At 38.5% G+C, this 13,562-nt stretch overlaps 1 protein-coding gene across 1 annotated transcript; it reads right to left on the bottom strand.

Moving 5' to 3' along the window:
• Positions 1 to 1,292: 1,292 nt before the first annotated feature.
• Positions 1,293 to 4,955, bottom strand: fbxl3l (F-box and leucine-rich repeat protein 3, like). Its single transcript, XM_047354452.1, is given in 7 exon segments — positions 1,293 to 1,763; positions 1,766 to 1,853; positions 1,855 to 2,240; positions 2,808 to 2,973; positions 3,091 to 3,213; positions 3,423 to 3,801; positions 4,898 to 4,955. Coding segments are annotated over 6 exon segments (1,314 nt in total). The 5' UTR covers positions 3,783 to 3,801; positions 4,898 to 4,955; the 3' UTR covers positions 1,293 to 1,572.
• Between the last annotated feature and the right edge of the window lie 8,607 nt (positions 4,956 to 13,562).

The following is a 13,562-nucleotide window of genomic DNA, read 5'->3' as shown; positions in this document are numbered from 1 at the left end:
GGGACGTACGCCAGGATCCTGTTTGTAGACTTCAGCTTGGCCTTCAACACCATCATACCAGACATCCTCCACCAGAAGCTCACCCAGCTCAACGTCCCAGCCTCCACCTGTCAGTGGATCAACAGCTTCCTGACAGACCGACAGCAGCAGGTGAGACTAGGGAGCATCTTCTCCCGAACCAGATCAATAAGTACTGGTGCCCCCCAGGGATGTGTTCTATCCCCACTCCTCTTCTCTCTGTACACAAATGACTGCACCTCATCGGACTCGTCCGTGAAACTCCTTCAGTTTGCAGACGACACCACTGTCATTGGACTGATCCAGGACGGTGATGAGTCTGCATACAGACAGGAGGTGGATCGGCTGGTACACTGGTGCGGTCAGAACTACCTGGAACTGAACCCACTCAAGACTGTGGAAACGGTGGTGGACTTTCAGAGAACACCACCCATATACACCCCCCTCACCATCCTCAACAACACTGTATCGGCCGTGGACAACTTCAGGTTCTTAGGAACCACCATCTCTGAGGACTTGAGATGGTCTTCACACATAGACACTGTTCGAAAGAAGGCCCAGCAGAGACTGTACTTCCTGAGGCAACTCAAGAAGTTCAACCTTCCACAGGAGCTGCTGGTCATCTTCTACACTGCCATCATTCAGTCTGTCCTGTCTTCATCCATCTCAGTGTGGTTTGGCTCATCCACAAAACAGGACCGGTCCAGACTGCAACGAACAATCAGGAATGCAGAGAGAATAATCAGGGTTGACCTTCCCTCCATCCAGGACTTATACAGGTCAAGAAAAGAGCTGCTAAAATCTCTGCAGACCCCACACACCCTGCACATAAACTGTTTAGAGTTTTACCTTCAGGCCGCCATTACAGAGCACTGTTTACTAAAACCAGCCGCCACAGAGACAGTTTCTTCCCCCAGGCTGTTTCTCTGTTGAACATTCAATAAAGTACAAAACAACAGCATACAGATGTTGCAAATGCACCTTTTTATTTATATATGTGTATATTGTACATTGTAAATATGTATATTCTGTAATACAAAAACAAAACCAAAGAGCAAAGTGTACCGGAGTCAAATTCCTTGTTTGTATGTACGAACTTGGCAATAAAGCTGATTCTGATTCTGATAAAAGAAACTAATCCAAGTCTGGTCACAATCAAGAAGCATGTTTTATTGTTAAATGTGAGAGCAGAAAACCAAGGGTAAAAGGGAAGAAGATTAAATTTAAAAGCAAGTAGGAATTACAATATCTCATTGAGGAGAGCAAGAAATCCTGCTATTAAATCAAACGTATGATACATTCACAGAAATATGACTCTTTATTCTTCTGTATATTTTCCAGAAACATTTTGATGCTCGCTGAAATAGGGATTTTCATACACAATAGAGAGAAAAAGAAACGCAACAGCCTTTTGTCACTCTGGGAATTTCAGAAATGCAATCAGGAATGAAACAAATAAAAAAATTATTTTTTTTAATAATTTGCCCACTTTTGTTCATTATTCAGTGTCCAGATAGGTCATACAGTCACTGACTGTAGTCCATTACCATCGCTTTACCAGGTGGGCATCATATCAGGGAGCCACAGGCGGCCCAGGTGCTTCGACACCTCTCCGTGGATCTGCTCCATGTTGTAGCTGTCATCTGGGATCAACATCTCCTCCATGATCGACAGCTGTGTCAGCCTACCCCCGCACATCTTCACAAACTCCACAAAGCCACTGCAGGTCACCTCGCACTCACCAGCCCGATGGCTGTCAGGCTTTCACAGCGCTCTGCAATGCGGATCAGCTCCTCATCCAGCGGCTCAGGACCATTGGCGCACACCATCAAGCCCCACCAGACAAGGGCAGTTCAGCCCGATGTGGCCCAACATCTCTTTACTCACCGCCCGGCCACAGTAGAGGTGGGAGACCAGGCATTCCTCGCAGAAAAAGGGCTCAAACTCCTCTTCGTAGAGGAAAAAGTACATGACGATGTTGACCGAGGGGGAGTCTTAGACCAGAGCCTCCCAGCTGCTTCTCTTGATGGTGTGAAAGTGAGTATGGCCAGGGTTTTCACTTATCACATTGATGTGGAGATTCTCTAAGTGGACGTGTTTTTCAGAGGACAAACCAAGCAGCAGTTCATCACTGAGAAGATGGAAGTTTAACACCAGTTCCCTGAGACCATGGCACTGGTCTGCCACACACAAAATACCTGAAGAAAGAATGAGAGTGGCATCTGAATATTTCTATTCCTTTAATTGTTTCACATTTAGTCACAAAACCACAATTAACTTCATTTGAATTTTATGCAAAATACTAATACAAAGTAGTGCATAACTGTGAAGTGGAAAGAAAAGGATACATAGTCATGATAATGTTTTACATCTGAAAATATCAAAACATTTTAGAAAATTAAAATGGAACAGTCAAAGTCCAGACTTAACTACAATAGAAAACTGATGTGTCCAGACGTTCCCAATTCAATTTGACTGAGATTCAGCTGGTTTTCAATCTCTAGATGTTCTGGACAAATAAAAGGTGCTTTTATAAAATACGGTCTCCCAAGGGTTAAATGCAAATGCAGGCCACACTTTTCAGATTTCATTTGTAAACAAATTAGAAAAATATCTGATCATTTTCCTTCCACTCCACAATTATGCATCACTTTGTGTGAGTCTACCACATTAAATCCTACTGAAATCCTTCGATATTTGACTTTGCAAGGTGTCAAAATGTGAAAAAGGCACTTTTATCTATATAATTACACGGGAAAAATGGAAAATTGATAGTCATAACAACCTGCTGGATACATGAGGACAGCTGCTCATCTTCAGTAGCTTCAGGGTATCACTGTTGTTGGCCACCAGCACCTTCAGCGATGGATCATCCACCGGGGTGTCATCAATCTTGATGGATGACAGGGACTTGGAGTTCACAAAGACGACTGTCAGAGCAGAGACAAAGTGGGCCTGAGGAGGAGAAGCAAGTAGTGAGAAAATAACTTTTTCTTTCTAGAAGCAAAGAAAAACCTTACCATGATTAAGGTTGCAATAAAAAAAAGAAGATATGATGGGCTTAGGACTTACCTGAGAGACATCCATGAAGGTGGGCCGCGCTGTAGAAATCAGCCCTGAGGTTTTGATGGAGCAGTTCACCAGCTGAGAGAGAATGTCGCAGCCCGCCTCTGCAGATTCTGTGGAGCTGTCAATCTGAGTTAAACAGCAAGAGGGATTCACCATTTACATAAAAAAATAAGATAAATATAGATATAAAATGATCTGACACTGTAAAGCAAGCCAATACAGACAATGTGACAGAGCATGGTTTGGATTAAAAAGGCCACATTATGTTTTAAAAGCAGCTGATCTGTTGGTATCACTGTGGACAAGGTCCAACGAGGGGGATAGAAGCTTCTTACCTTGAAGCTAATATACTGCAGGTGCTGGGCGTGCTTCTTGATGATCTGCTGAATCATGTCAGGGTGAGTGGAACGCAAGTATGAAGTGGCAGGCTGATTGAGTTCGAACTCGAACCTCCGCCACAGGTCGGGCGTGTGAAACACGTCGTTCCAGCAGTGGCACACAGATGAGGCTCGGGCCAGGTCCACCAGGGATAGATGCTGGAAGATCTGCAGAATGATGTGGTAGGGCAGGTTGCCCCAGTCCTGTGGTGGATACAGCCTGAAACTGGACCGGAGCCGCTTCTGTCTTTTAGCCGGTGTCTCACGGGAAGGAAAGGAGGGGAATTTGGAGCTGAGAGCTGACCTTCCACATTTCATTTTGAAATAATTGAGCTCACTGGGAGATATGAGGTTGGGTTATGGTTAAAGACACATTACAGCAATAAAAAGTAATAAACGTTCAAATAATTAATTAATTAAAGAGTTATATTTTAAATCCCCGTTATGACTTTTTATATCGGTTCATTCGTGCCTCTTTGTCTAAATTTCCTCTCCTACTACTATAAATAAATGTAAAGCCAGAAAAATAGAAATAAAAATATACAATGATTTGCAGAAGTATTCATTGTTTTCCACATTTTGTTGTGTTAGCACCACAAATTCCAATATATTTTATTAAGACTTTATGTGATAGACCAGCACAATGTAGGGCATAATTAGGGAATTGAAATTAAGTGACACATAGTTTAAAAAATGGTTCCCATTTTGCTTGAAAAAATACCTTGAGGGATGTTTTTATTGTGGTGTTACATCAGACGTTTGGGTTCATTTTGAGGAGATGCAGTTGTTCCTCACTGACTGAACAGTTATTATCCTGGTTTTGATGGCTTTACCATGATACATGTTTGCATAACGTCCCATCTTTGTCTCCGGCTTACTAATCTACTCCAAAGGGGAACATATGGTATCACTCCACATCCCTGTGTTACATAAGTTCTCCATTTAACAAAACATGTTCCTCACTTTCCGTCGGTGTTTACCACTGAACGGTAATCTTCATAACGGCATTATCAGGCTGACAGTTGGTCTGTAAAGGTTGTGCTCCATCAAACAACTAAAGAAGAGCTAAGGAAGAACAGCACAATTCAAGCACTTTTCAGTTGTAAATGTAGCATAGTGATCCTACATTTCCTGCAAAGCTCTCACCAAAAGACTTAAACCTGATGCTAAATACAATTATCTCATTCTCTCTCTGCAACACTATCCACAGGTGTCCATGAACTGCAACCATGCTCTATATTCACTAAACAGGCTCCTAACTTAATGCAACTGCATTTAATATTAAAGAATAATTTATTCCTACTTTTTCTGTACCATTTTGAATACTCAATTTTCTTCTAACAGAACAAATTTGTTGTGTTCTTTTAACCAAATTGCATAATTATCTTGAATCAATCCGAACTAGAAACACCATTAAAGGCAACAATACTTACAGTGAGTCATTAAAAACATTAACTCCGTCCGTATTTGGTGCTCTGGAGGTTGAGAAGCCTCTGCTTAGCTAGATCCCTGACCGTCAGTGACCAGGTAAAGCCTGGCTGATGGTGCTGATATAGGACAGCAGGAGCTGCTGCCTGAACGAGCTCTCCTCACTCCAGACAGCTTGATGCAGGGCGGCCGGTACGTGAACGCAAGAAAACCTGGATCTGTATCTCTGCCCCGCACTGCTGCATGCACAGGAACAGACTGTTACATCTGTATCTGCAGGACATAAACATGGCTGGCCGTGTTTTCATAGAGCACAGTTAGTCCAGCCCTTTCTATGGCTGATTAGTTCACACCAGTGGGAATGGTCGATATATTTGAATGACTGCACTTTAGATCTGGTTAAATTTAAAGTCCCTGCTGCACCACAGTTTTCCAGAAGGACTGTGAGCAAGCTATAGTCTTACACAAATACAAATATTCACCTAAAAGCCACTTTATTTACACCTTTCTAGCACTAGGTTGGACCCCATTTCCCTTTAGAACTGCCTTAATTACTTGTTGCATAGAATCAACAAGGTGTCAGATCATTTTTCAGAGATTTTGGTCCACATTGGCAAGTTAGCATCACACAGTTTGGTGGAGATTTGTCAGCTGGCCATCTAGGATCTGAATCTCATGATCCTCCCCCTCCAAAAAGTATTCTGTTGGATCGATATCTGGTGACTGTGGAGGCCACTGGAGAATAATGAATAATGTCATGTTCAAGAAATCAGTTGAAGATGATTTGAGCTTTGTGACACGGTGCATTATTCTGCTGGAAGTAGCCGTCTTGTGTACACTGTGGTCATAAAGGTATATAGACGTGGTCAGCAATAACACTCAGGTAAGCTGTGGTGTTTGAATCATGCTCATTAACACCCATTACCATTGCCACACTGTTACACAACCACCAACCTAAACCAATGATACAAAGCATGATGGATCCATTTGACCATTCTTCCAGGACTGATGTAGGATGTCATGCCATGGCCTGGCTCATGGTTTCCACTCAGAACTGCTCAGTCAAGTCAAACAATCCCACATCATAATCCTCCCTCCAACAAATGTTATGTTTGGTACAGTGCAGTAAGGCAACTGCTATTCTCCTGGCACCTGCCAAACCCAGACCCATTAATTGGATTTCCAGACAGAGAGCCATGATTCGTCACTCCAAAGAAGATGTCTCCACTGCTCTAGAGTCAAGTGGTGGCGTGCTTTACACCACTACCACGGGCACTTTGCATTACCTGAAGCTCTCCGAACACTGTCCTTGTGCTAATCTGAAGTCCACAAGATGAAGGTCTCCAGTGTTGACTCTGCAGATTGTCGGCTGCCTCGTCATGGCTGGGTTACTGTTGTTCCCAATAGTTTCCAGTTTGTTATGCTACAGCTAACAGTTGACTGTGGATGAACTGATTTGTTGAATTCAATGAGTTGGAGGGGTGTCCCAGTAGTTTTGGAAACATAGTGCACATGTACTGTATATGACTCATTGCTGGACATGCTTTAATTTTAACCATGGTGACTATTCACAAAGTATAACAGCAATATTAACAATTATTGATCACACTTACTGCAGCAATTTTCTGCCAAAATTGTTGTAAAAGAAAAGAGAGAAAATGGATCTAAATAAAATTACATAAAATAAAGTATCCCGTTACTTTTTAAGCAATGCCTCAAAGACGTTTTTGCCCCACAGTACACAACTCTGAATGTTTGTTCAAACTATTTCTCCTCCTTTTTGTCATAAAATTGCTGTTCTCTCATGTTTAGACATTTTAACGAAAACATCCTGTTTATAGGTCCATATTGAGATTATCCCAAAACAATTTTAGATCCTGTTCTCCACTGTCATTGCTTACCATTTCCTTTCATATACTTCATTATTTAACTTTTTCAGCACATGTATGAAGATTAGAAGAAATCGAATCAGGACAAAGGGAGACAATGACGAAAGCCCATTAAATGGCTCCATTGGTGTTGCATTTTCTATCTTAAAAAGTGCTAGTGTGGGAATAGGCACTGTGGACCGCTATGTCAACAAATTTGATAAAGTCTTACATATAAAATACCATTATAAACTGATGTTTACACCTCACATCACATGTTTACATAGATAAATCAAAAACAAGGTTTTGTATGTGGCCAAGAGGTGCAAATGCAGAGAAAGGCAGCAGTTTTGCATAATATCTGTGTTAGCGTGGACAAGGTTCTTACTTCCTCTTGCAACTAACTGTGCTGCAATGTGGTCAACTGCCCCTTAAAGTACTGAACTGTCCTCATTTTCAAACTTCAGAGATGGGTTCCAAAAGAACCCAAAAATTGGACGCATTTGTTGTAGGTTTAAGAGTTTCAATTTACAGTTGAGAATGTTGGGTTTTAATTAGAAACAACCTCACACTCTTTCTCAGACTGCCTACTCTTTCACATAAATCCAAACAAGGAATTTATTGAACATAAGACACTAATTGTGTGACCTACAATCAATGAGAATCCACCCATTACTGGCTGAAATGGGGAAATGAAAAGTCCAGTCAAAGCCCATATCTTCATTTCATTGTGGGGTGGATTGAAACAGGCTGTACATGCAAGACACCCCTCAAACAACTTATTTCTGAAAGTCAAGGCGCTGGTAGGTGGCTTCAAGAAGCATTTCACTGAAGTTATTTCAGCCAGAGGGTAACACTATTAGAGGGTAGGGTGTGCTAACTTTTTTTTTTTTTTTTTACATTTTTATTGATTTGTCTTATTTATTGAGCAAACCATGGTTAATATTGGCTGTTTACCTATAATTAAATCACTTTCTTTTCCATAAATTGTCAGGATCTGTCTGTTATGTTTTTGTGTTTTACTTTTTGCGCAGACAGGTTTTTCGTTCAGTCTATGTTTATGTTTATTAGACTGTTTGTCACCTGGTGGTCAACCTGTTTGTTACCCTGATAGCTACCTGAATCACTGCTTCTGTCATGCTGTGTGTTGAGGTAGGACCAAAATACAGAGCGTAGTGGATTTGATGAGAAGGATCTAATAAAGGGTCAACTTACAGTTTGACCAGGTACAGGGATTCAAGCAGGTGAATAACAGAAAACTGACAGAAGCAATGACTCAGGTAGCTACCAGGGTAACAAACAGGGTGACAAACAAGAGGAACCAGTAGCAAAACAATGAAAACCAAAGAGCTTAAATACTGAGGGAAGTGGAGTGTGGACCAATGAACTGGGAGAGGAGCTAATGAGGAGAATGTGAGACAGCTGGGGACCAGCTTAACAATACAGAGGGAGGATGACTAATTAACACAAATGATCAGGACATACAGGGAGGTAACCAAAACACCTCTAAATGAACTGAAGCAAGTAAACAATGAGACTGAACTAGAGGATCTTAATATGGGGGAAACAAGATCGATGAGGAAATATAAACTAAACACATCTAACCACGAAGTAACAAAAACTAAACAGAAGGAACATGAACTGAACAAAAAACTTGGCTGCGCAGAGTAAAACACAAAAACCTAACAGATAGATCCTGACATAAATAAATATTAAAGAATAATGAAAAACTGAATATTTCATAGTGTCCTAATTTTTTCACATGACTTCCCTTCTGTGGTCACATTTGGTGGAGTTGTTGTGGGACACATATGCAGACAGGATACCTGGAGGACCGTGATGATTGGAATGTTTCATCATAAAAACTTCATCTAATTTACAACGTAGGAGGAGCCATGAAGGGGGCAACAACAAGAAGAACAGGATATGGGCAAACAGGTTTAGCAACAGATCGATAGTGGAACTGGTTAGATATTGAAAGTAGGTTTACATAGTGGTGAAGTGAAAGGAAATTGTTACATTGTTTTCAACATTTATTAAATATAAAAATCTGAAAATTGTAACAGGCATAATGCATCCAGCCTCCCTTACTTGGTTACCTTTAAGTAAAATCTAGTCCAACTACCTTCAGAAGTTTCCTAAACAGTAAACAAAGTCCACCAACAGTACAGCTCTTCCGTGAAGTCCTCAGCGGTTAATCAGAGAAACAGAGGCACATGGTAACTCTGGAGGGATTGCAGAGACCAACAGCTCAGGATGTAACCTGAATATGTATGAACACCACAAAGAAATTATACGGCAGTAAAGGCTTTTATTTCTAGAAAATTTAAACCTATGCGTCATTTTTGACAGCAAGAAGGCCCTGAGTTCGAATACTGGGACAGGTATTTCTGCATGGAGTTTGCATGTTCTCCCTGTGCATGTATGGGTTCTCTCTGTGTATTCTGGCTTCGTCTCACAGTCCAAAAATATACATGTTAGGTAAACTGGTCTTTCTAAATTACCCTTAGAATGAATGTAAATTATGTCAAAGTGCCTTTTTCTTTTTTTAAACATCAACAGTGTACAATATACACTGTAAAAATATAAAGCAAATCATGATGACCCTTCTCATGAAGAAAATCTGATGAAGTGGTGAGAGTGATAAAACATCTGTCTGATGTTAACATGCTAGTTCGAAATGTAGCTCTCTTCCTCTGTCCACTGAACTCTTTCTGAAGTAGGAACTACATCCCTGAGTATTTTCTTGCAGGCTGATACATGTTCTCAAACTGTCTTAAACAGAAACAAACGGTAAGGCATTGCTTTTACACATTTGAAACAAATCCAAAACTGTAAATTTGGATTATATATAAATACTATCTAAAAAAGTAATTTTTTTTAAGTGCATCATCTGCAGATCTTGTGAACATGCTGGCTGTAGATTGTGGGACATTGTCATTATCTACAGTACAGGTGTCAAGTGCCAACATGGGCTGAAAAGCCACTCGGAGGAAGAAGCCATTGCTCCGAAAGCAATATAAAAAAACAAATTACATTTTGCAAAATTACTCAGGGGTGTTGACCTTCATTTTTTGAGACATGCCCTGTGATATGGTAAAAAAGAAAATGCTCCTAATGTCCATCATAACATTTGGAGGAAAACAGGGGAAGCTTGTGAGCCAGAGAACACCATCCCAACTGTGGTAGCATTGTGTAGAATGGGTGTTTTGTTCCAGAAGTGACTGGTCCACTTCATAAGATAGATAGCATCATGAGGAAATAATATGTAAAAATATTGAAGCATTCTGAGATATGAGGCTGGAAGTTAAAGTTTGCTTGCAATGGTCTTCCTAATGGACAGTGACCCTAAGGATATCAACAAATTAGTCACAAAGTGTGTTAAGAACAACCAACTCAATGCTTTGGTGTGACCATCACAAAGCCCTGATCTTAGTCCAATTGGACATTTGATTGCAGAGCTGAAAATATGTGTGCAAGCAAGACAGCCTTCATCCCGTTTAACTCATTTGCACCAGTTTTAACAGGAGGAATGGAACAAAATTCCAGCAAACTATTGAGAGAATTTTGTGGAACGATGACCAAAACATTTGATCAAAATCCATCAAATGCCAAGAAAATGTGTATAAACTTCTGAATTTGTAAAAATTAGTAAAAACCTATCTTACTATTTATTCTGTGTTATGGCAAAGATTAAAAAAATGGCAACCCAAACAGAGCTAAAACAGGAAGGATTTAATCTGGTTAAATGTCAGACAGTGAGGAAAAGGTTTAGGTGGCCATTTTTGTGTATGTAAATATTCTGTTTCAGCTGCATATACAAGCAGGAACAACTTGCAAATCATGCAACAAAGCAAGCATGCACATTCACCAGGATAGTCATAATCATTACAGCGCTGGCTCCATTTCCTGAAAATGTTGGAAGGTCAAAGAGGTGCAGGTAACACCACAGGAGCTAAAAAAACAATTTTTCTTCCTGTGGGTACAACAAACAAACAATCTAGTTTAGAAAGAGAAAGGATCCAGTTAGATTTGTTGAATAGGTCTTAAACCTTGTATTTTAGGAAATGAGTAACTTTAATATTTAAAATGATTTAAAACACTTTTCCCCAAGGAGAGAGGGTAGTTACTAGTTATAATAACCAGGTAGAAAAATAAGTACTTAAAGAGTTTAACATTTTTAAGAAAAAAAAACGTATAAAGCTTGAAATGCACAAAATGCAAAGTGAACGACTGAAGTTGATCTATCAGAGCAAAACACTTAAAAGAAAACATTTAAGGCCCTATTGTTTGTTTTTAAAAAAGTCTGTGCATAAATAAAGATATTAAATATTGTTTTTCAGAATTTTCCTTACTTTATTGTTGCATCCTTTTTTCTGAGCATGTCAGAAGTGAAGCAGCAGTCGTTTAATGTTTATGTTTTATTCCAGCTGCTGAAAATGGACAATAGAAAATACAACAAAGTGCTGTTGAAACACGTCTTGTGTTCTTTTCACTTTTAAATAACGTTTAAAATAATGCAAAATATCAGATAATTCTTTGTTGAGCTATGCCCCAAATCCCCCAGGGCTCGAACATACCTCTGAGAGGTGAGCACATTTAGGAGAACCAGCCTTAAGAACAAACCCAGGGAAATGTACTATACGATGATAGAACATCTTAATGACAAAGCAAAAGACAAAATATTAGAATTATATAATAAAGTCTGAGAGGAGGGAGAGCTGCCACAGAGCTGGAAGGAAGCAATAATTATTCCAATAGCTAAACTAGGAAAAGATAACACAAAACCAGAAAATTATAGACCGATCGCATTAACATCAAATATTTGTAAAATAATGGAAAAAATGATTAATAATAGATTAACATATTATTTAAATATTAATGGATATATATCTAGAAATCAAAATGGGTTTAGAAAAGGGAGAAGCACAAATGACTCTGCATTATGTTTAGAATATGAAATTAGGAGAGCACAAATAAACAAAGAAAATGTAGTAGCTGTATTTTTCGACATAGAAAAAGCTTATGACATGATGTGGGTTGAAGAATTATTAATTAAATTAAATTAAATGGGTATTACTGGAAAAATGTTTAACTGGATTAAAGATTTTTTATCAAATAGAACAATACAAGTAAGAATTGGTCAAGAATTGTCAGATAAATATATAATAGATAATGGTACTCCTCAAGGAAGTATTATAAGTCCGTTATTGTTTTCTATAATGATAAATGATGTATTTAAAAATATTGGTAAGGAAGTCGGTTGCTCACTATTTGCAGATGATGGAGCTATATGGAAATGGGGTCGTAATATCAAATTTATTGAAAAGAAAATACAGGATGAGATTAGTAGAATAGAACAATGGGCAAATCAATGGGGATTTAAATTCTCAGTAGAAAAAACAAAAGTAATGGTGTTTACACAGAAAAGGAAAAGAGAAAATATAAAACTAAAATTATACAATCAACTTTTAGAACAAGTAAAAAATATAAAATTTTTAGGTATATGGTTTGATGGAAAAATTATATGGAAAGTACATATAGAAAGAATCATAGATAAATGCAAACAAATATTAAACATTATGAGATGTATGGCTGGTATTGATTGGGGAGCAGATTGAACATCATTAAAAAGAATTTATACAGGATTAATTAGATCAAATATTGATTATGGAAGTATAATTTATGGATCAGCAGCAAACACTCATCTTATAAAATTAGACAATATACAACATCAAGCTTTAAGAATTTGTACAGGAGCAATCAGAACCAGTCCAATAGCAGCACTTCAGGTAGAGATGGGAGAGATGCCATTAGATCTAAGAAGGAAACAGTTAGCAATAAATTACTGGATAAACTTACAAAGCAATAATCCGGATCATCCCACACGTGATATTTTAAAACCATGCTGGGAAAAAGAAAAAAAAACAAGTTAAGTTTTGGTTGGATTATCAGTAATATAGCAGAAGAATTTCAAATATATGAAAAATAAATAAGTTTAATGTTGCCTTTGCCAGTAGTGCCACCGTGGCTGTTACCAGAAGCAGTGGTGGATATGGCGTTGATGGAAAAGAAAAAGGATACAAAATGTAGTTTAGATTCAAATATAATACAAGAATATATAAACAATTACTATCATTATGTCCAGATTTACACAGACGAATCAAAAACAGATGAAAAAACAGGAGTAGCATTTGTAATACCAGAATTTAAAATAAAAGTAGGAAGGAGAATTACAGATGGATTATCAGTATATTCAGGAGAATTATTAGCCATATTGTTAGCAGTGCAGTGGGTGGAGGATATAAAACCATTAAAAACAATCATTTGTTCAGACTTAAGTTCAGCATTATTAAGTTTAAAACATAATCATTCAGAGGGTAGACCAGACATTTTGTTGGAAATAAAACATACTTTATTTAGAATACAAAGAATGGAATTAATATTAGTGTTTTTATGGGTACCAGCACATGTTGGAGTTGGAGGGAATGAGAAGGCGGACAGGATAGCAAAGAAGGCAACACAAAACAACATTAGCTTTATAATAAATATTAGTAGGTCAGAGGCAAGAAATATAATTAGACAAAGAATCGGGAAAGAGTGGCAAAAAAGGTGGGATGAAGAAAATAAAGGAAGATGGTTTTACAGAATCAACAAGATAGTAGGAGAAGTAAGAACAGGAAGAAGGAGTAGAAAAGAGGAAAGATTAATTACAAGATTAAGAATAGGACATACAGGACTTAATTCTACATTGTTCAAGATGAAGAAACATAATACAGGAAAATGTGATCATTGTGGAGAG

This window comes from Girardinichthys multiradiatus, chromosome 23 (assembly GCF_021462225.1).
Source record: "Girardinichthys multiradiatus isolate DD_20200921_A chromosome 23, DD_fGirMul_XY1, whole genome shotgun sequence".
Taxonomy (NCBI): Eukaryota; Metazoa; Chordata; class Actinopteri; order Cyprinodontiformes; family Goodeidae; genus Girardinichthys; species Girardinichthys multiradiatus.
The sequence above is the reverse complement of the archived record's forward strand: the minus strand, read 5'-3'. Positions and strand labels throughout refer to the sequence as shown.